The 21,750-nt window shown below is 42.6% G+C and overlaps 1 protein-coding gene across 2 annotated transcripts in view; it reads left to right on the top strand.

The window, feature by feature from the left end:
• COMMD1 (copper metabolism domain containing 1) overlaps nucleotides 1-20,554 on the top strand; it is a 79,115-nt gene extending 58,561 nt beyond the window's left edge. Inside the window, exons 3-4 of one of the 2 annotated variants that reach the window (XM_086744437.1) lie at nucleotides 14,363-14,506; nucleotides 20,419-20,554. In XM_086744437.1, coding sequence (XP_086600563.1) covers nucleotides 14,363-14,506; nucleotides 20,419-20,526 — 252 coding nt within the window. In that variant the 3' untranslated portion in view covers nucleotides 20,527-20,554. The remainder of the gene's footprint in view (nucleotides 1-14,362; nucleotides 14,507-20,418) is intronic. The other variant, XM_086744439.1, reaches the window with a different exon arrangement.
• The last annotated feature ends 1,196 nt before the right edge of the window (nucleotides 20,555-21,750 follow it).

Below are 21,750 nucleotides of genomic sequence, written 5' to 3'. Positions count from 1 at the left end.
TGCAGGGGATGGTCATTGTGCCTGGTGTTCTCCCCTGACCTGCTAGCACAACAACAACAAAAAACCCAAACAAAAACCTATTGCTGCCACCGCATTGGTTTGAAATGAGAAGCTGAGGTCTGTAATGTCAAGATAAGGTATTGTATTAGCGTTTAATTACAGTCCTTTGTCAAACGGGTGCATACAGAAGTAGCACAAACACATTAAATGGTAATGCTGAGTTCCCATCAATAACTTGTTTATTGGAGAATCAATCAAAAGAGGCCAAAAATGCCGTCTTCACGTTTATTTTAGGAGCTCATTATAGCTCAAACACCTTTTTCATAACCCGGGCTGATATTTTAGGAAATATCACTGGAGTAAGATTTTCTTTACACATCTACAACTTGTTTTGCAAAACTGTTAATTGAGCCTGTGGGGAGAAAGGCTGTTCCAAATGTAAAGCTGCTTCCCAGCATACTCGGGGTAATCCCTTCATCCAAGGAAATTAAGGCTCATTTTATAACATCCAGTGGTACATTACTGAGCCTACCGCGGAGCAGAATGAATGCAATAAGCCCAGCATGCCACCGTGCCCACTTTTCGTAGAACTTCTTAGCTATTTATCAAACTTGGTTTTCAATTTATGAGCAAATTTAGTCCTTCTGAAAACGAAATGCCGCTCTTGGCTTTGCATCAAGCATAATGCAGGTTAGCTCACGCCGGCGTTCACTGTGCAGCCCTGCCAGTGCACTTCTCTCCTCATCTGCAGCGCCGCCGATTCATCGTCCTGCACTCTTCCTGCAAACGGTTTGGCAGGCTCCGAGAAATTAATCACCATGGTTTTGTGGTAGATACAAACAACAGCTAACATGAGTTGAACTCAGCTTTGCTAATTAATATAGCCAAGGTGAATTTTTTAAAAATCTCTGGAGGGGAGGTGGAATGATGCTTCGGAGAACGTCTTGTTGGAATTTTGTAAACCTCTCTTTGCTCTGTGTGTGCTCTAAAGGCTTGTGAAGAAAGGGAAAGCCAGGGGTGCAAGTACTGGATGGTCAGTGAAAAATCCCCGTTTGGCATTCAGCAGCAGTTCAGATAAAAGCAAGCTTAAAGAATGGGAGGAAATAAACCTGCAAATTTAATTATTTACTGCTGCTGCAAAATCTGTGCTAGCTCTTGTCTCCTAACCTTGACAAAAGATGTAATAGACATAGAAAGATATCACAGGGATTAGCAGGGTGAGGAGAGACATGAAAATCCTGCAAGCAGGGAGAGGAGGCAGATGTTCCCTGTTCTTATTGCCATTTTTTCCATTATATGCAGCCCCCTTTTTGCCCTACTAGCCCCCAAAACAGTCCAAATCTTTCCATACAGTCTCCGCTACCTCCTGGCCTTTTGGTAGGTCAGTGAGCAGGGGAACTGAAAAGCAAGATTTAAACCAGAATCAAGTACTTTTATAACTATGGTGCACAGTTATCCTGGCTTTGTTAGTATGTTTTTGTCAAGAGTACAGCAGAAAGATCAGGCATCAGTCCAAACCCCTAGGCTTGCAAGGGTTAAAAAGATGTAGTGCTTTGATGTTTGACAGGAGAAGAAACACATGCATTTTAAGGACACAGGCCCACTCACAAATTTTATTATGCTCCCACTTTAGGGCAGCCGTCTAAAACAGGGCAGCAGTGTTTGGTAGTGCACGTCCTCCTCCCGTTCCCCGTTTCCTTATGGAAGGTGGCTTTGAGTTTTACAATGCTGCTTTCCATCTCCCTGCCTTAAATCACAGCACGATTCGTTTTCCTTTTATCTGCGAGCTGCTACATGACTTTGTTCTTCCTCTTGCTTTCAAGAGCTGCAGTGAGAAGACACAGGGTGTTCTCACTGTGCCCTCGTGGCCATGATGTGCCAGGCCAGCGCGAGGTCCACAAGGCAAGGTCCTTGGTGCCTAGGTTGGTCTCCCAGGAGGACATGTTTAGTCTGATTGCAGGAACTGGGAGGAGGTGAAACACATCGTGTTTCTTGCAGTCCTAAAGGAAGAGTGATGACTTCACATCTGACAAGGGGAACCGGTCACAAATCTTAAATTTTGTCAATGCAGGAGAACAGGGCTGCAGCATTAGATTTACTGCCAATGAGAAATGTGTCCATTCTGCTAAATGCTGATGACCAAACTGTGGATGCAGACCAAAAAAGAAAGGTTGCTTTTGTGGAGAGAGAAAAAAAAGAGACTTCTTTGCTTCAAAGGTGCCTGAATGAGCCATTCACATCATCTCCATTTTCCTCTGGAGAAGTGGTGAAGTTCTTTTATATTTCATTGCCGTCTCCTCCCTCTGTTCATGGGGAGAAAAAGAAAGAGATAACCAATTAAATATCTGCTGTGGAGGAGCTGCAGCCTTTCTTTGTGCAGAGGTATCTCCAATTCTCACATGCTTATTTTCATACCCAGTTTTCATATGCTGAGCAGATCACTTATTAATTGTTAAATGACTGCTCTGCAGTTCAGTTATGGAAATTATTTCTGCTTCAGTACCGCTTGCCCTTGAATTGAGAACAAGAGGTCAAACAAAATTACGTGACTTTTCTTTGAATCTTTTCTCTTTCTAAAATAAGTGACGTTTCAACATGATGCCTGTCGAGAAGACTATGAAGTGCTGTGCATTAAAACAATCTCCATGGCAAGGCTGCTTTTGGGATCGTGTTGGGAACTGGTGTTCCGATCTGTCCCAATCAGACTTTTAAATGGATGAATCCAGGTGTGGGGCATTGACTGTAATGCTGAGTTCACACTCTATTGCCTGTATTCATTTCTAGGATGAATTTTGAACTTGCAGCTTGAATAAAGCAGAGTTGTAATATTAGCTGAGGCAGAGAGAGCTGTGTGGGCAGAGCCAGCGGCCCCTTGGCTTCAGTGGGATTCTGCACAGGCATAAATGTCCTCCCACGCTGATCTCTTTGCAGGATTGCACCTACAGCTTCAGCTTTCATTGCAAGCCTTTGCTTTTCCTCTTACACAAGGAAAGAGGCTGGGGAAAAAAAAAAAAGAAAGGAGTGATGTATCATGCACCAGATATTAGCAAGGACATATTCTGTGTTTAAAAAAAAAAAAAGTGCAACGAAAAATGCAGATCTGTCGCTTCTCCATTTTTTTTTCAGCAGAGAGCTGTATTCCTCCAGTCTCTCCCTGCTGGCACGTAATGCTGATATTTAGTACGTTGGATCCAAAGGTCACTGAAGTCAGTGCAGAGATTCCCACTATCTTTAGTGGGCTTTGCACCACACTCAGCAGGAGCTGCTGTGTTGCTGATAAATCCAAGTGCGATGCCTGTCCCAAGGCTGTGGAGCAGCAACAGCAGCAGTGTTGGAGGGGCTGTAAAACAGGCTGGGTATGAATACATGGCTGCCCTTCTTTCCATGGGAGGTTTTGCATGGTGAATTGAAAGACAGCAGTTTGTGTTCTAAAATAAATGAGGAAAAAAAATAACAAAAACGAAATAATTTTTATTTTCCAATTTGGCTTTTTTTCCCCTTGTGCAAGTTCAGACATTTGAATTACTAAAAAGAAACAAGAACAGTTATTTTGGTCCTGCTGAGAATATGTGTTTGCAGTGGTAATGTAACTCTGAGCAGTCCCTTTTGTCCCCATAAATTCTATTTTGGGATCGTCGGAAAGGGTATAGATGAATGCCCTAAAAACAGGAAAAAAAAAGCCTGTTTAGCCCAACCACTTTGTCTTGTTATATATTTTAAGAAGGAAAAGCCAGCCGAATGCATGCTGAACTGCAGGCATATTTTTAAGCCTTTGGTACCCGGTTTTTCATATTTTTAGATGAGCCCTTCTGCCCAACAAGTGTAACTTTTCACTCCCCATTTAGAAGCGTATTTGTGTGTAATTCGGGATTTGTGTGATGTACCAGCGTGCCAGGCACAGAGGGTTAATAATAATGTTTTTGTAACGAGATGAGGATGCTGCTTGTGGTGCGTGTGCCTGCGAAGATCTGTTTTGCCAGGCTTTGTGCTCTTCCCCGCTTTAGGTGGTAAAGTACCCTGGAGAAAATGGATGCCTAGCATCGCTGTCGTGCTGTAAACACAGCCGAGAGAGATGTGCATACACAGATGCCCTTGAAAAATTACTTTATGAAAAATTCCATTTTGTGGGCACAAATGTATTTGCTGTAGCCAGGTTGTGCTAATTTAAGAGCTTAGGTGCAAGAATAGAGGGACCTTTTTGAATCTGGGACTTTTTGAGGGCATTGCCTGTCACTGTTCAGAGATGCAAAGCAGCAGAGATTTACATGGCCTTTACTAACCACTTGCGAAACTTGCAGCAACCAAAATAAACACTGTTGTACTTTTTGTTCAGCACTGTGTGCTGAAATATTTCAGCAACGTGCTCTGTACTCCTCTCCCTCATCTGCTCCTCTGTTTCAGGCAATCCAGGTGCCTTTTAGACCTCAGAGCAAATACACACTCTTCAGAAAGGAGCAGAAAAGAAGGTTTTAAATAGAGCTTATTCCAAAATGCTGATTCAGAGTAATTGTAATCTTCGGTCTCTTCTTTGACCAAACCAGGTATGGTCTTGGCTGAAGACAGATTGAAGTCAAAAAGCCAAGGTCTTCTCGCCATTGCCATCAATAGGAGCCAGCACTGCCTGCTGTCATGGAAAATAAAGCCACTTGAACTGTCTCAGGGTATTAATTTCCATTCAGCTTTTATATTCAATGTAATACTTTTAGGCAGTACATTAATGGGTACTTGAATCCTTTATATAACAGATAAACAAAAACACTAAAGAGCTGCAAGGAAGCAGGAGATATCTGTTTTGGGGGATGCTAACCAAGTTACTGAGCATGCAGGCTGGTAGTGCTCTCAGCCAGAATGTGCCAGGCTCCCAAGTCACGCAGCCTCCTAAAGGTCGGGCGTTCTCTGCTCAGATCCTGACTCTGTTCTTTGATTGTGGCATTATTTTTTAATGCTGATTACTTAAACTGTGTCTTTGTAGTTGGTATAAAAGTAATTCTTAACTCCACAGCTCACTCCTGTTTTCCTGCCAGAAAATAGCGCAGCAACAGAGAGGAAAGTGGTTGACACTGATTTGATTAAATAGCAGTTAAGTTAAAAGCACAGAGATTTCCTTGTGTAATTAAGAGTTAACTAAATGCCCAGTCTGCAAACTTCAGTCTTGGTGATGCCCTGTAACAAAAACATGCCCCAGTGGCACAGAGGGTTTGATGTTATAATACAGTACTTTCTGATATATTTAAGAAAATGATAAATAATATCACAAAGTAGTTGAAACTCGATTCTGAAAAGGTTTTTTTAATGATGCTGAATGGTGCTTGATTGTAATTTTTTTTTTTTTTTTTTGCAGTGCTGAATGACTCCCATGTTGGATAACAGGGAGGCTAAAATGTAATGATTATAAATTCCAGGTCTGAGAAATGTTCTCCCTAGAGAAGCTGAATTTAGGGTAACACAGAAGATCCTTCCAATAAGGGCTCTCTTTTTCTTAGACTATTTTCATAGTGCAGTTAAGTGCTACAAGATTGAAAAATGGAGACTAGCCCAGGTATTTGGAAATTAAACATGAGTAGAGAAAGCCGTAGACTGATAATTTCAGCTCTGTAAGCAGGCTTCAGAAAACCCAACCAAACAAAATGTGGCGCAAGAAAACAAGTACAGTTGTCACTGAAGATAGAAATAGAAGAATGCAGATCAGCACAGGAAGGCAACGATCATACGTGAGGAAGGACATTTACCCTTTAAGGTCCCCTGCAGGGGACTTTTGGAGGAAAATACATCACCTTGCAGTGGTTCCACCGAGAGACTTTGTTAGCTAAGAGCTAACACAGCAGATCGAGCTTGAATAAATGATGATGGAGCTTTCCAGTCCCTGGTACCTTTGTGGGCACCAACTGCCAGTGGTGAGGGAGCAGAGATGAGCTGGAGAAAAATGTGGTTAAGAAGTAAGATGAGAACCTGATACCCTGCCAGAAATATAGCATCTTTCCTTTAGTTTTTAAATACGTGTGTTGATTCAAATCTCACAATGATACAAAGGTAACTTAATATATTTTTTAATGCTGTCTTTATATGCTTCTCCATAGAGTTTGGTGAAACTTGCAGGTGTCACTGTGTATTTTTTTCCTTTAAAACCTCCTAAGCCCTCTGAGATATCTGTAGGCATGCACTAAGACATTAGCATGGAGAAAGATACATACAAATGTTAAATATAGTATTTCAGCCTCTGTTTCCCTAAGATTGCATCCTATGACAGACACCGGAATTGTGTAGGATCCCCAAAAGCTTTCTTCTAAAGGGGGAAAAATAATGTGAAACTTGCAGTCTAACTTAAACTTTTTGGGTGACTGGGGACTGGCAACCATGTTTTTTACAGAATTCATGTGATTCTACATAAAGCTTTTATGTACTATCTCCCAAATAGGAGTTAGACTAGTGATGACCTGTCTGTGAGGGTAGATTCAGACCAGATATAAGGAATAAATTTTTTACAACAAGGATGGTGAAGCACTGGCACAGGTTGCCTGGAGAGGTGGTTGGTGCCTCATCCCTGGAAACATTCAAGGCCAGATTGGATGAGGCTCTGAGCAACCTGATCTGGTTGGAGATGTCCCTGCTCCTTGCAGGGGGGTTGGACTAGATGGCCTAAAAGGTCCCTTCCAACTCAAACTACTCTGTGATTCTGTGATTTCCAAAAACTGACCACAAGCCCCTACATAATTTCTCCCTTAATAAGCTTTGACCTTGAAGAGTCCTGGCTCTCTAGACTTGTATTGCCCCTTTCTTCTTCTTGTAAGGAGGAAATGACCATGCCTGTAGGACAGGGGAAGAGCAGGGCTTCCTTCCTAATATGCACACAAAATGAGATAAACCTCTGCAATCCATCTGCGCAGACGTCTTTTGAACTTGCTTAATGGAAACAAAGTTTGTACAAAGAATAGTTAGAAAGCAAATGCATTTCTTAGTTGGTGCTTTAACTCTCTCCTCGTTTACACCTTCTACGTAACAACTGGGCTCAAGACCCAACCAGAGCTGCATACCAACATCACCAAGAAAGTGTCTGTAGACCAAGCAGATGAACTGATTTATTTTGTATGCTGTGACACCTATTTACTTCCAGCTGGTCAAGCAGCAGGAGAAAAATGACCTTGTTAAAAATTAAACGTCCCACGCTCATCGTTTTAGAGTTTAAAAGAACTCTTGAGCTCAGCTGTGCTTTCAGAGATGCTGAGTTTCAACTGAAAACAGTCTTGATGTGCTTTCTGTGTCAAAATTGTGTCTGTATGCACAGAGAGGAGTTGGGGGAGGTTATTTTCGCATTAATTTTTTAAAGTCAGTTTAGATACAGAGATGTCTCACTTTTCATTACTGCACCAGGAGTTAGATCATAACATGTTTTGTTCTCTTGCCACCACTCCATTCCCTTCTAAAGAAAGCAACAGTGACAGCAGTGCCTTTATAGTTAGAATTACCCAACCCTACATTTGGTAGCCCTCAGCTTTGACCAGCTTACATGGTCAGTTATTTTCCTTGGCAGGCTGAATCCTTCCCCAAACGGATTTGTCCATCTCCAAGATCAAGACTAGGAGGGAGAAATGTTCCAGGAGTTTCTCCTTAAATATCTTTTCATATAGTAAATGCTGTAGTGTGTTTTGGGGAAAAAAAAGCTTGGAAATAGTAAGCTCAAGGCTTACAGCAAGGTCAGGGACATGCCTTTTGGTGCCCTTATTTAAAAAAAAAAAAAAATTGCCTTAAGCAAGTTAGGAGCCTCTGAAAATCTTATTTGTGCATCCTTGATGGAGATTTTGTCCAGCGGCCCAATTCCTAGAGGATTTTGCCTGAAATGAGTATGTTCCAGAGTGGAAATGCAGCCTATGGATGTTCTGGTGCTGCTGTAGGTACCTGGCTCTGGGTTCATGCTGACAAACAGGCTGCCCAAAGGCAGGACACAGGGCATTGCCGGAAGGTAAGAGACAGCCTCACACGTAAGACAGCGAGATGCGACCTCCCGGCTTATTTCAGTCCACAGAGCGCTGGCATGAGGCTTGGTGAAGCTCTGGCTACAGCTGAGCGATTCAGAGTCCTTTCCCAACAAGATGTTCCCCATTTACTGAGTGCCCAAGGCAGATGCGGGTCAACCTGCAAAGAGCCATATGCTTACAACCACAGGTGATCGGAGCCGTGTTGAAAAGGTATGGAGCAGTATTAAAAACACTGCAGGTTTCTGAAAAATGGGGTAGATATCTCAAACTGTGGCTGCACTGGCGAGATTCGGGGTTCTGCATCTCTTTGCCTGTTTACCAAGCACTGAAATGAAGCCGATGCAGCTTCATGGGGATGATTGACTCAAATGTTGGCATGTGGGACTCGGGAGGACAAACCAGGCTATTTTTAAACAATTATTACTAACGCATTTCAATCACTCCGTGTTTATGAAGCTGGTTGACTACAGGGTTGGAGAAATCACTGGGAATTCCCTGTTGAATTCACAGTTTTATAATTAGTGACTTGAACTGTGAACAGACAGGAGGCCAGAATACTATGTATGTTATAAACATTTAAACATACGCCACTCTTCAACGAGGGAGAGCCAGAAAGGATTTTCCACTCTTTTAACCTCCCGTGAGGGCCAGTGACCACAACAGATTTGGAAAGGCATTTTATGGGGTAACTTGAGGCCCAAATACTTGAATGTAAACGTTGTAAAAGGGTGTTGGAGGAACCAGGTAAGCAAGCTTAGCAAGAGGCAATCAATCAGATAAGTCCGCATAAAAATTTACAGGTATAATCTTGCGAAGAGTCATCCACAGATGAGAATGAAATGTGCCTTTTACCAACATAACCAGGTCTTTTTTTTTCCTGAATTGTGTTGGTAGCAGCAGAACTGTGGCTTTTACAGCCTTTCCTTTCTGGCCAGTGCAAATTGCTGTATGAGGTGACTCAGCATTTGGGGTATTTGAATGTGTTTTGCCCTCGCAGGAAAGACATTTGCGGTGTTTTCTCCGAAACAACTGAGGGGTTGGGCTGATCGCCATCAATAATGAATGAGCAGTGTCCTAGCAGCATCTGGAACACAGCGGCTATGACTGAGCGCTCTTTCAATAATGAAAAGAAATGGGAGATCGCTAATCACAAACACAGGGTAATTACCCGTGTTAGACATCCACCGTTTGTTCATTGTCGACCTCTGTATTTACACGATGAGGTATAATATTTTTAAGCGGAAGCGTGGATGAGTAACCCCTGTCATACAGACTTTGTGCAAGGGGAGCACGCAGGACAGTATGCTGTTCTCTGGGTGGGATATGGGGAATACATAAACAGCTCAAAAAAGGAAACATGCACAAGTCAAAGTGATTTTTTAAAAAAAATCCAAACGAGAGGAGATTGGAAGGCTTACAGAAACCAATGCAGGTTAATATCACCACTTTGAAAACAGCATAGCCATAGAGAAAGTAGATAAAGCTTGTATAAAACTATTAAGTTGTCTTTTTTCTTATTAATTCTTTATGATATGAACTGTGTAAGAACTTCAGTGTGCACTTCCTTCTAATTAGTTATAGGAATTAAAATACGGTTTGCGGTTTTTTTGGCTGTAACACTTTCTGAAAAGAAACCTGTGCTTCCAGAAGACACAAAGGCCAGCAGGTTAAAGCATGTGCATCTCTACAGCCATAAATATTCATCTTTCATGTAAGGTATAGAATACTAGATGGACTATTTTCAGTAGGTTGATATCATAAAAGCAATAACATTACATTTGCTGTGCAGTATCGGAGACCTAGTCTTCTGCTTCTGGAATTATTCCGATTTCTACAATCCTTTATCTATTTAATCTGTGATATTACAGGCTTGATGTTGCATTAAAAGTATTAAAAAATCTGCAAGCATTTTTTTTTTCCCTACGTGGATGTAATAATCATTTGCTTAAGAGATTCCTGGTTCATGTAATACCAAAATGATGTAGAAGAATTAGAAGGCACTTTCAGTTACAAATATTTGTGCTTTATTTTATACAGTATTATGGAAATGAATTGCACTTTATCTTAGAGTTTTGGAAGGCCATGATTATGGGCTTGTTGCAAAAATAGCTCTGAATTGAATTAAAAATAATGAATTTAGTACTGTCAGAAATGTGGTCATATGAAATCAATGCATTGCCATCCATTCCAGTTTTTCTGGAATTATCTAGACCCTGCTGTCATTATCTTATGCCCCAGTGTATCTTGCAGAATATTAATGAATCTAAAAATAACTTCTGAAGTTTGCAGTGCATTCACGATTGATGCGCTGTGATAGGAGATTCGATGCAGCATTTCGTACATTTGTCATCCTGCTTTGGTTTGTGGCAGCCCAAGTTTTGTTTTTTTTTTTTCCTTTTTATGACTTACCAGGTGTTCCTAATCTGAGAGTCTAAGCATTAAAACCAAATCACCCTCATAAACACCTGACACGAAGTATCTCCACATAGTGTGAATCACCCAGCTCAATGTGGTAATGCCCTGGTTCTTGAAGAAGTAAAAATAAGCCCAATTCCAATATTTTTCTTCTTTTTGGATCTTCTTTTCTTACTTTCAAGAACATTGTCATGGTAACTTATGGATTATCTTTCACAATTGGTTTTTTTTAGCATGAATTACGCAGATCATTTCTGTCTCACTCTCCCCCCCAGTTCTGCTAGGAATGGCATGAGCAACTGTTCCTTGGAGAAGCAAACCCGGAGCGCTAAGGAAGTGCTCGGTGCTGGAAGGATCTTCCACCTTGATGGCCTGTGAGAAGATCCAGTGTAGCTTTTTGACATGTAGCAGAACAAAACCCCGTACCTCTTAACCAGGCAGCCCTTCAGGGCCTGCCAGCGATACCAGGGTGAGTCATGTTTGAATGGTGCGTACCAGGAGATGGTGTGTACCATGTGTCAAGGAGAGGCCCTCCAAAGAAAGGTTTGGAAGTGAGTAATAATAATAATAATAATGCTAAGGTGAGGTTATCAGGGTTTATTTATCAGAGTTTATTTGTTTTCTCCCATCTGACAGTACAATTGCAAATTCCCACAGTAATGAGTAAGTAAAAGTAGTCTACAAGGAAGGAAGGCTTCTGCGCTAGAGCTTGGTGGCATTGCAAAAATTACTTTTAGATGTGCCTTTTCCAAGGAAAATGCATCCTTGCAATGTTTTAAAAAGTGTCTAATTTCCAGTTTGAATTTCAGATTATGTTGGGATTTTAAAAATTTCTTTTCACTTGTCTTTTTTGGAATGAGGGAGGATGTTTGGAATTGTTTTGTTTTTTTTTTTTTAATTAAGATTTGCATTTCTTTATCATGCAAGCGTCTAAGCCAGTCCAGCCAGACCTTGAAGGTAATACCTTATTGTTTCTGTTCCTGTTAGAGAAATAGTTCTAACATGGAGCATGCAGTTAATACCTCCCAGCAGTGGCCGGGGCGCTGGCACGACTGGGGCTATTTGCCAGCTTCCTTTGAACAGCGGAGCCAGCGGGCGCTGTTTGCTCTGCGGGCAGCTCACTGTCACTTCTTTAGAGCCACCCCTGCTCCCAGCAGCGCTGGCGTGTCGAGGAATGACCGAAGCCACCTTGTACTTTATTGACTTAAAAACTAGCCAAGTCACCCTGATGGAGCACTGCTTAAAAAAGGTCTAAAGGATTTTAACTGGTTTGTGGGGTTTTTTTATTTGTAAAGTTAAGGTGCAGTGGTTACTGTTGGGTCCATACTACCCCTCTGCCAATTCTATTTCCTCACTGACTATTTCCAGACACTTTCTTTTTAACTACAGTTCAAATCTTTTAGTGATTAAGAAATTTAAAAAGAGATAACGAAGAACATGCAGTTCTTAGTTGTGACAACAGGAAGCTGGACCGTGCTGGTGCTGAGCTGGCAAGGAGGGAGACGCACCCGGAGGGAGCATCGGTACCTGGTAGTAAGGGTAGCAAGGTATAAAATGATAAGGTAGTTGGCCGTTACAGATGTTCCTATAGAAATACTATTACCCTTGTGACTTAGGGTCTTATTTATTTACTTACACCCTGCAGGTGTTTTAAGTGGAGTTAGCAAATTTGAAGGAAGTGGGAGAGCTGACATTTTCAGATAAACCAGAAGATTTTTCGGTAATCGTAACTGATGCTGCTGAAGCAGGTTATATCCAAGCCCATGCATACGTTTCCTTTTACTCCAGATATGCAGCGTCTTCATTTTGCAAAAATTCAGAAAAAAAAAAAAAAAAGCCTATAGATTTACTCTGTAATCAGTATTTTGTCTTTTCTGTTTAATGGAGGTGTTGCTGGTTTGCTTTGAATCCCTGTGCATGTTTACTATCGTGCTCGCTCCTGTGTGATGCAAGCCGACCACAAGTTCTAGCTTGCGTGATGTCTCAGTGACTGGCTCCTTGTGCTGCACCATGCCGAGAGGCTTTCTCCAAGGTTGTTTTATTTACCCCTCACCAGCTTTTCTGTTTGCTTCCTAATTTGCTTGTATTGTGAATTGTAGGATATTCGTGGTGTTAACACATCGCTGCTTTAACCCTAACCCTGCTGCTTTGATGTAGGCGAAGCCCGTCATTCCTTTAGTGCATTTAGAAAAAAAGTCAAAGGTGTTTTTTAGGTACTTGTTTACAGAGATAATTCTGTTTGAAAGAAAACAATTGGTTAGCTTGTAATGTATGTGGCTTTATATATCCTTTTGTTTCTTCTGAATATGAGACATGTATTTTTCAGACACATAGCTATGCCTGAAATCCTCCAAAGGCAGGTTGTCATTCTATATATTTCAAATACAGAATGGCAAAGATTCAGCCTGTCCCAGCAAGATGCCTGCCACCTCATTTTGCAGCGGGAGGCTGCTCACAGCTGGGTGTGCACGCTGGGAAGTCGGCAGCGCCCACAGAGCAGCAGTGAAACCCCGCTGGGCTGGCGGGGGCCGTGTTATCTCTTCCCAGGCTCCTGCTGAGCTGCCGCACGCATCCTACCACAAATCGACGGGGGCTGACTCGCAGCGCGGGGGCCAGATGCAATCTGCAGATCACTCCCGGCCCACCACCTGCAGAGGAGACTGGGGCAGCTGTGCAGGTGGAAAAAACGATATGTGATTGTCTCCCGGCATAATACAGTAGAATATTATGTTGTTTTGGAGATATTGCCTGCTGGTTTTGCTGTCCAAGCTAACATAAAACAGTGAGAGGTTTGGCAGTCATGACTCTAGAGTCTTTATTTACCAGTGATGCACTTAATTACTTAGGTAATATATACGTGGTGTTTTTCCTGGTTAACAGAGGAGATGGGAAATTTCCTTGGCTGCAGAATATTCAGTGATCTGGAAGGAAAAGTGACATGGAGTAGTAAAGAATTTGTTATTTATTGCTTAGCCATGAGGAGCTCAGAAGTTGTTAAAAAGCAGCAAAATTCATTTCTGTAGGAAATATTATGCCAGAAATGTCTTTGATTCACCCTTTCACACATCTAACTAAGAAGTGGAGAAATAAGTTCCTTTTTATTTTAATCACATATGACTGAAAGGTTGGGATTCAGCCCAAAAACAGGCAACATTTCTGAACTCTACTACTTTTTCTAATAACTTTTATTGAAATTCTGGCTTCTGCAATTCTTTTAATTAAGAAAAAACCCTCCGTAAGTAAAGCACTTTGCTTACCGCAGTATCAAAAACTGTTAATAACAAAATTTCCTTGCTAGCAAGCAAATGCATAACTGCAGATGTAAAACTGTTTTATCAGCTAGTCCTTCCCAAAACCACTTAATATCTTTGTTGACAAAAAAAAATAAAATTAATGTGGGTTCTTAATCATAGTGAAAGGTACCAGGATGTTTGAAGGCAAGTTGGGTTTCTGTGACATTACAGATTTGATTTTCACTTATGCAAGTGGCAGCTAAATCTTTAAAACATCCTAACGTAATGCAAAACCTAAGCCAGGAGAATAAAATATCTTCCAGAGCAATGACATTACATTGAATCCCAACCTCTGCAGAACAAATGACTGTGTTGCCTATACCAAAAGGCCTAAGACCCAGTAAACCACAACAGAATTATAGAATCATAGAATAATTTGGGTTGGAAGGGACCTTTAGAGGTCATCTAGTCCAACCCCCTGCAAGGAGCAGGGACATCTCCAACCCGATCAGGTTGCTCAGAGCCTCGTCCAACCTGGCCTTGAATGTTTCCAGGGATGGGGCATCCACCACCTCTCTGGGCAACCTGTTCCAGTGTTCTACCACCCTCAGCTTAAAAAATATTCTTCCTTATATCCAGTCTGAATCTACCTCCTCCTAGTTTAAAGCTGTTATCCCTCGTCTTATTGCAACAGGCCCTGCTCAAGAGTTTCTCCCCATCTTTCCTGTCAGCCCCCTTCAGGTCCTGGAAGGCTGCTATGAGGTCTCCCCAGAGCCTCCTCTTCTCCAGGCTGAACAGCCCCAACTTTCTCAGCCTGTCCTCACAGGAGAGGTGCTCCAGCCCTCTGATCATCTTCGTGGCCCTCCACTGGACTCGGTCCCACAGGTCCATGTCCTTCTTATGCTGGGGACTCCAGAACTGGATGCAGTACTCCAGGTGGGGTCTCACCAGAGCAGTGTAGAGGGAGAGAATCACCTCCCTCAGCTCCCATTGCTGCGGGAAGCAGCTGCCTGGGTGCAGAAGTCCGTATCTGTACCTGGCTGACTGGCTGTGTTTGCACAGAGGCATCAGAAGCTAATGCTTTTTTCCAATCTAAAGAGTTTGCTTTCCTGGTGATTCAAAATTGGGTCATTCCTTTACAAAGAGCCATTAATGATCTTAAAACCACCACATCAAGTTGAGAAGGCTTTTATGTGTGAGCCTGGCATGTTGGCTGGTAGCTGCCTGTCATGGGATGTTGTTGAGGTTTCTTCTTTGCTCCTGGTCACTCAGGACAAGGTCCATGGGTGTCTCTGCTCTTCCACTTCCACATGATATGAAGCAGTTTTCCTCCTGCGAGCCTCTCTTGGTAGTGGCACTCATAACCTGGTGGCCCCTGGCACCCCAAGTCAAGCCATTATGAGTGTATTTGTTCCCATGGGATGTGGACCCTACGCTTGCTCCAGGCACGTCTGAAATCCTCGGAGATGAGGATGGGCACACAGCATTGCCTGTATTGTCTTTGTGCAGGGTTTTAAAATGCAACTGCTTTTTATATGAAATAGTCTCTAACTGGACAAACCCTGCATTTCTCTGTCTCAGTTCCTTGAACACTGTAGAGTTCTCCCTGTGTGAAGGTGGAGTTGGCTTCCTCTCTCCGTCCATGTGACTCTTCCGCTGAAGCATGAAGACCTGCTCTCCTGGTAGCCTAACTTCAGCATGGGGAGATGCCGTAAGCCACCACCATGGCCCATGGAACGAGCCTTAGTCAAGACCCTTCAGGATCCAAAGTAAATTTACCACCAGCTTACGCTGCAGTCCTGGCAGTGACCAAGTTCCCTGAATACTGAGTGTTGTAGGAGGCCCCTGAATCAACTGGAAATGAATATGAGTAAAATGATATGTGAATTCAGAGGGTTTTATTTTTGTTTTTCCAATATAATGGCTAAAACTTAAAAATGCTAGATGTGTCAAAGTTGCTGGGAACCATTTTAAGTAGCTAGTCAAACGGCTGCAGCGGAGAACAATTGTGGTTTTAAAGTTTTGAATCACTGAGGATTGATTTTTCTAAAAATATGTGGTTTTTAAAGTGTAGTTACTGAGATACAGAAAGTTGTGCTTCTCTTAGTCTCTCATATAAATATTTTTGCAGCTCTCTCTTGTTCCTGAAAAAGAAAAAAAACCTAGAAGACCTAATTCATGGCTGGTGGGAGTTTGTGTTTCTCGGATGTTTGTTTTACAGCTCCTTTTTATAGCCCAGGCTCAGGAGGGAAATGGGAGGAGGGGTGGGAAAGCATGTGGGAAGAAAACCAAGACAGTCCATTCCCACACCTTTCTGAGTGCATCAAGCTTGGCTTTCCAACCTGAAGGTGAGGATGCACGTGCTGTTTCCATTGCACATGCACATGCTCTAACAGCCCTGCTCATGTGACACGCACCTTTTTCCAAACACCACGTCCGTCTACGTGAAGGGCTCAGCTGAAGTCCAGATTTCGGTCTGGTAGGCAAGTGTGCCATGTTTCAGGGCTTTGAGCCACCACTACCCAGGTATGAAGGGGTTCATGGTGCCGTCATCACATGTTTGGTGGCTTCGGATAAGCAAGCATTTGGTAGCCTGTTGATGTTCTAGTTTGTTAGCTTCTGGGTTTATTTTTAATGAACTACTCATTCCATTTTGGGTTTCCTTAACTACAAGAGATCCAAGTGGGCAGAGACACCAAATTTGTCAGGACACCTTAGAGGACTGATGGGAAGTTTTCATTTCACAGCTCCATCCTCTTTTTTCTTCCTTTTTTCTCCTTCTTTGGAACTTTGTGGAGGATATAAACCAACAAAGAATTAAATAAAACTAAAGCCCAGTTCTGAGCAGCCTGATTTACAGCCCTCTCGTTCACATTTTAGGTTGGTCCATGTGAAAGTGTGATAACAATTCAGATACCATCCAATCCACATAGGAAGGTTTTAGCTGCTTTACAGATAAAACTATGCTTTATGAGGACACTTAGACTTGTGTAAAGTGGCATGAAAAGACTTAGTGTAATTCAAGAGTGTCCTTCTGCTCAATTTACATTCCTTTTAACTGACAAAACCTGAAGATGAAAAAAAAAAGCCTCTGTATGCCTTAGGCTCGTGCAGAAATATCTCCACCAGAGCTAGGACCTTCAGTTTTCTCCTGTCTGCTCGCACTCACTGTGTCATTAAGCCATAAAATCAGCTTCTGCAGATCTTCAAAGCTGCATGGGCAGACTCTGGCCTGGGGAGGTCTGTTGATGGACTCACATGATTTGGGGTGCACAGTTGTGGCTGGAAAGCCACAGAAGTCAACAGAAGTTTGGCCTTGGAGTTTGTCCTGTCAAGAACTATGACCCAAGGCTGCGTAGCGTGGCGCCACCACTCATTGCCAAAAAGGTCAGACACAGAAATCAGCCCGTGGCCGTGGCACACGCATTGAGGAAAGCGAGGTCAGGTTACGGAGAGAAGAGCTGTATTCAGATGTTGTCTGTGAAGCAAGACTTGTAATGTGTTACAGATTTTGGGACTATTTCAGGCTATGAGAAAAGCTGCTGCTTCTGCAATAGCTCTTCTATGAAAGCAAGCTCAAAACTTTTTTTCTGGTCAAGTCTGGGAAAACAAGGGTGCTAAAACTGGGGGAATTTAGCTGGGGGAGCTGAAGAGGCATTGGCTTTGCAGCCCCAATTTGCAGCAGTTGGGCTGATGATGCTAATTTCTGCTCATTTCAGTGGAGAATGGTTTACTCCAGCAAGGTTCTGTGGTCTGGTTTTGGCACAATGCTTCCAAAAGCCTCAGGGGTTAACAAACTGATTGCTTGAGATGTGACCTTTCCAGTGCTTCCTCATCAAGGAATGTATAGAGAGATATTTCAGGGTTTAGTTTTGGCTTTCTTATGCAATCTCCTGCAAATGCATCTTCTTCAGGCAGATCCAAGCTAGATTTTTTGGGTACACTCCTAATCAGACAGACAGAAAGCCCGCTGCCAAATGGAGTTAAGCTGTCAAATTCCTCACCAAATATTTTCTTTCTGCACACTGACCAGCTGTAATTATGCTTTGCTGTAATTGTGCTTTGGAGAGGTATTTTCTACAAGGTACTTTCCATAAGATGTGTTGATAACCATTGTCAAGGACAAAAATGGTGCAAGAAAGGCCTTGCTTCCAAGTCCTAGACTTTGTGTTGTTACTGATCTAGACTGTTTAATGCTACTTTTGTGATATTTTGGAGTGTACTAAGTAATATTATAGAGATGAACAATGAATTTTAAAAAAATATTCACCACAACCTGCAGTAATAGTTTCCGATAGGATGCTGTTTATGACCATAATTGCTTGCTCAGGCAAAGGCCTTTCCTAATAGTTGTCTGAATATTCTGCATTGAGGTGCATGACTGTTACTGAACTTTACTGATTCAACCAAAGTTCTCCGTAATTCTGCAGAACCTTTTCTAATCAGAAGCACCCGCACACTAAATACATAACTTGATCTCTGCGCTTTGGTCTGTTGGCTGTGTTGGTCATTAGCAGATAAGGTAATAAACGTTTCACGAAGACTGACTCATCTAATGTAGGTGCTTACCAGTGCCTGAGTACCAGCATTAGAGGAGAGATAGTGATATTTGAAGACAAAAACAAGTTTAAAGTGCACACCGCTATCATTGTATGAGGTCTTCCTTCTTAGAAAGTTTCAAGTTTTAAGGTTTAAATCACTGTTTTGATTTCTGCCTTGAACTGTGGTAGTTCCCCATGTGACGGATGTCTGGGCAGAAGCTCCAGCACAACCTTTCCGTGCACTTCACATGCTCGGCTTCCTGATCGCTGACTTCTGGCTCCTCATTTCTTTCCCATTAGCATTCTTCTGGCACTGCCTTTTTGATAATTGCACACGAAATGATCCCCTCACTGCTTCTGTCAGCATTTTGGTTTGTATCTCACTTGCTGGTTTGGTTCTTACAAAAAATGAAACGACCCAGGAATCCTTGGGACAGTGAGAGAGGGTAAAAGGTAAAACTCTTCCTCATGCCTGAGGAAAAATGCTTGCAGCGGTTCTAAAATGTACTTAGTAAAAATGGATGGGTTTATTTTGCCTGATGATTTTATCTTTGTGCATTAATTCCGTAAATGTAAAGGATGAAGTTGTGGTGTTTTGAGTAGAGGCTAATTGTATGGAAAAAACATATTTTGAAATAATGATAGAAATTTCAGTCTAGTAGAAAACAGATGAGACCTGGAGATGCCCTTCTGCTTTTATAAGCACCACAGGGTCTGTGTTACGTGCAGGAACTCAGTGGATATACAGTAATTCCAACTGCTAAAAGTATTCAATATCTCATAAGGAAACCTCCCTCCATACTGCCTGCACTTCTAATTTTCAAGTATTTTCAATTTGTTTCTCTGTTATTGATGGTGCTCCACCTGGAACGACCTTTAGCACACAGTCACGCTCCTGGCAATCTCAGACGTTTCTTCTGCCAGAATCACTATAGGAAATATTTTGTAACTGTAGACATACCAGTAGATAAGGCTAATGGGCTGCATATCTCAGGAGGCCTTTTCACAGTGGTGTTTATTAACGAGTTCCATATAATTTGAACTTTTTCTATATGTATATGTTCTTCATTTTTTTTATATATTGTCGTGGTTAATTTTCACTTGAGCTGGGAGAGGAGCTGGAGCTGGTGGCCGCTGTGGCTGGAGGACACAGCTGAGATAGGTTACTAATTAGCCAACAGCTGGGATAGTTTAGCCAAATGAGCCAAAAGGCTCTTCCATGCCTTGTGACATCATGCTCAGTATGTAAAGTGGGGACAGTGCTGAGGGCCTGGTTTTGCTGCTCAAGAGAGAGCTGGGCATCAGGATTCACTGTCAGCTGTTGTACTGTAAATTACGTGCTTAAGTATTTTCTGTTATTGGTTTTTGGGTTTTTTTTCCATCTCTGTTTTCTTTTCCTCTGTTGTTCTTTTAAACTGTTTTTATCTCAACCCATGAGTTTTGCCTTCTTTTCTTTACCAATTCTCCTCCCTGTCCTGCCGCATGGTGGGTGGTGGTGATGGGGCAGTTCGTGAGAGACTGTGTGGTATTTTAGCTGCTGAGTGGAGCTAAACCACAACATATATATATATATATTCTTTACTTTCTGGGCCTTTGACCAGATCCTTTTACTATATCCCAATATCCAGCTTGTCAGAGAATAACTGTTTTTTAAGATGTGACAGGACTTTTCAGAGCAAATCAGTGCTGCTTCTTAACTTGCTTCTAAGTTTATATTGCTGCTAGAGCCCGTGTGTAAGAGAATATAAAACTCTCCTGAATTTCCAGACTGTAATGTCCTGTACAAGGCTGTGTTTTGGATTCTTGTTTTCCCCTGTATAAAATCTGGTTTTTGTATGTGATGAGCTTTGTGCGGTAGTTCCAACCACTTTGCTCTTCTCTGTGTCTACAGCAACGGCTTTGGGGATCACTGGATTAGAAAGAAAATCAAAGTCTCAAATAGAGTTAAATTTCTACAATTTCTGCAGAAGTCTGCAGCTAAGGAGAGACCCAAACCAATGCCTACATTGAAAGGAAAGGCAGGCAGAGCTCAGCCTTCCTATGTCCTCTCTGGCAGCCGCTGGCTGGCTTGCCAGCACGTACTGGTTGGTGTGTAGCCAACCTCTGGGTCTACTGAGGCTATTTAAGTGGTACCAGGAAAAACTGAGACCTGGGACACAAATCATCAGGAAACCTGAACTCACTGTCCCTGCTCTGTTGTGTGCCTGAAAAACTGCCGTCTTTCTCAACTATTGTTCTTGCAATTTTGTTTTGTAGGAATCAGAGTTTCTCTGTCTGGAGTTTGATGAGGCCAAGGTGAGCCAGATGCTGAAGAAACTCTCAGAAATAGAGGAGAGCATGACTTTATTGACTCAGACAACTTAACCAAATAAAGAGATTGCAACTCAGAAGATGAATGACACTCTGTACTTTTTTCATAGTTCCTGTTCCTGCACATAAAATAGGTAATGATTGTTAAATCCGGATTTTAACTATACAGTGCATTCACAACCAAGTGTGGGCTGTCACACTGTGAAGCTTTCTCCGTCCCCTCCTCCAAGCCTGTTTTCCAAGGCGGTGGTGGCATTGTTTGCATAAAGCTGTGTGTGATCAGGCCTTTAGTTTAGTCTGGCTTTTCTCTTTTTTTTTTTATTTTTTTTTTTTCCCTCAAACAATTTTTGAGTCTTCCAGATGCTGTAAATACTGTGCTGGATGAACAGCAAAGGTAAACTGGCCATTGTGGCAGGGGAGAAATGAGCAGAAAGAACAGTCAGGCCGGGGCGTACTCCTGTTTATCCTATCAAACCATGGGCTACATAGGACAAATCCACCCGCGTGAACTCTGCCTGGTTAGAGCTTGAAGCTTGGCAGAGCAGATGAAGTGCAGCGAGTTCAGGGAGCAGAGACACAAACGTACATTTCTGTAACTTTCAGCCTTTATGCCACTGTGGATTAAATGGTTCCCAGGGCGTGAGGTGGCCAACCTTGCTGGCCCCTTCAGTCACAGCTACCCGATGCCATGGGGAGCCAGGGGACAATCGAGTGAGCATCTTGTGGGCAGTGGGAGGTGATGTTGGTTTCCCAAAAGGAGCAGCCCTCCGGGGTGTGCCTGATCCAGCAGCCTGCTCATGAGCCTTCTGAGCTGCTTCTGAGTGCTTTCCCGAAGGCCGGCTGCTCTCATCAGCCTTCTGGCTCTTGAGCTGTAGTGGTGCAGCCCTGGCGCCAGGCTGTGTGGTGTGTTTGAGAGGACGGTGCTTTGTCAGAGCACAGTTTAACTTGGCTGCTCTTAGTCCTGTTTGTCATGATGTTTGTCTTGACCTCAAAAAAAGTCCCAGGTTAAACCCAGGATTTCTAGTGTGTGCATGTTTAGTGTGGAATTTGGGTAAAAGGAAAACACCCTTGGCAACCTGGCAGGTTAAAGCCCTATCAATAAAATAATTGTGTGACGAAAGCTTGCAGAGGCAGATAAGGTACATGCAGGGCACCACGATGTGAACTGCCCAGGCTGCTGTGGCTCTCAGCTGTTGCGGGCACCCACATCTCTCTGCCATAGCGCCAAACTGCAGAGCAACTGCTACGCTTCTGGCTAAAGAAGTCTGAGCAGAAACA

This window comes from Chlamydotis macqueenii, chromosome 3 (genome assembly GCF_036417535.1).
Source record: "Chlamydotis macqueenii isolate bChlMac1 chromosome 3, bChlMac1.mat, whole genome shotgun sequence".
NCBI classification, from domain to species: domain Eukaryota; kingdom Metazoa; phylum Chordata; class Aves; order Otidiformes; family Otididae; genus Chlamydotis; species Chlamydotis macqueenii.
Note: the sequence above shows the minus strand (reverse complement) of the source record. Positions and strands in the feature narration are given on the sequence as shown.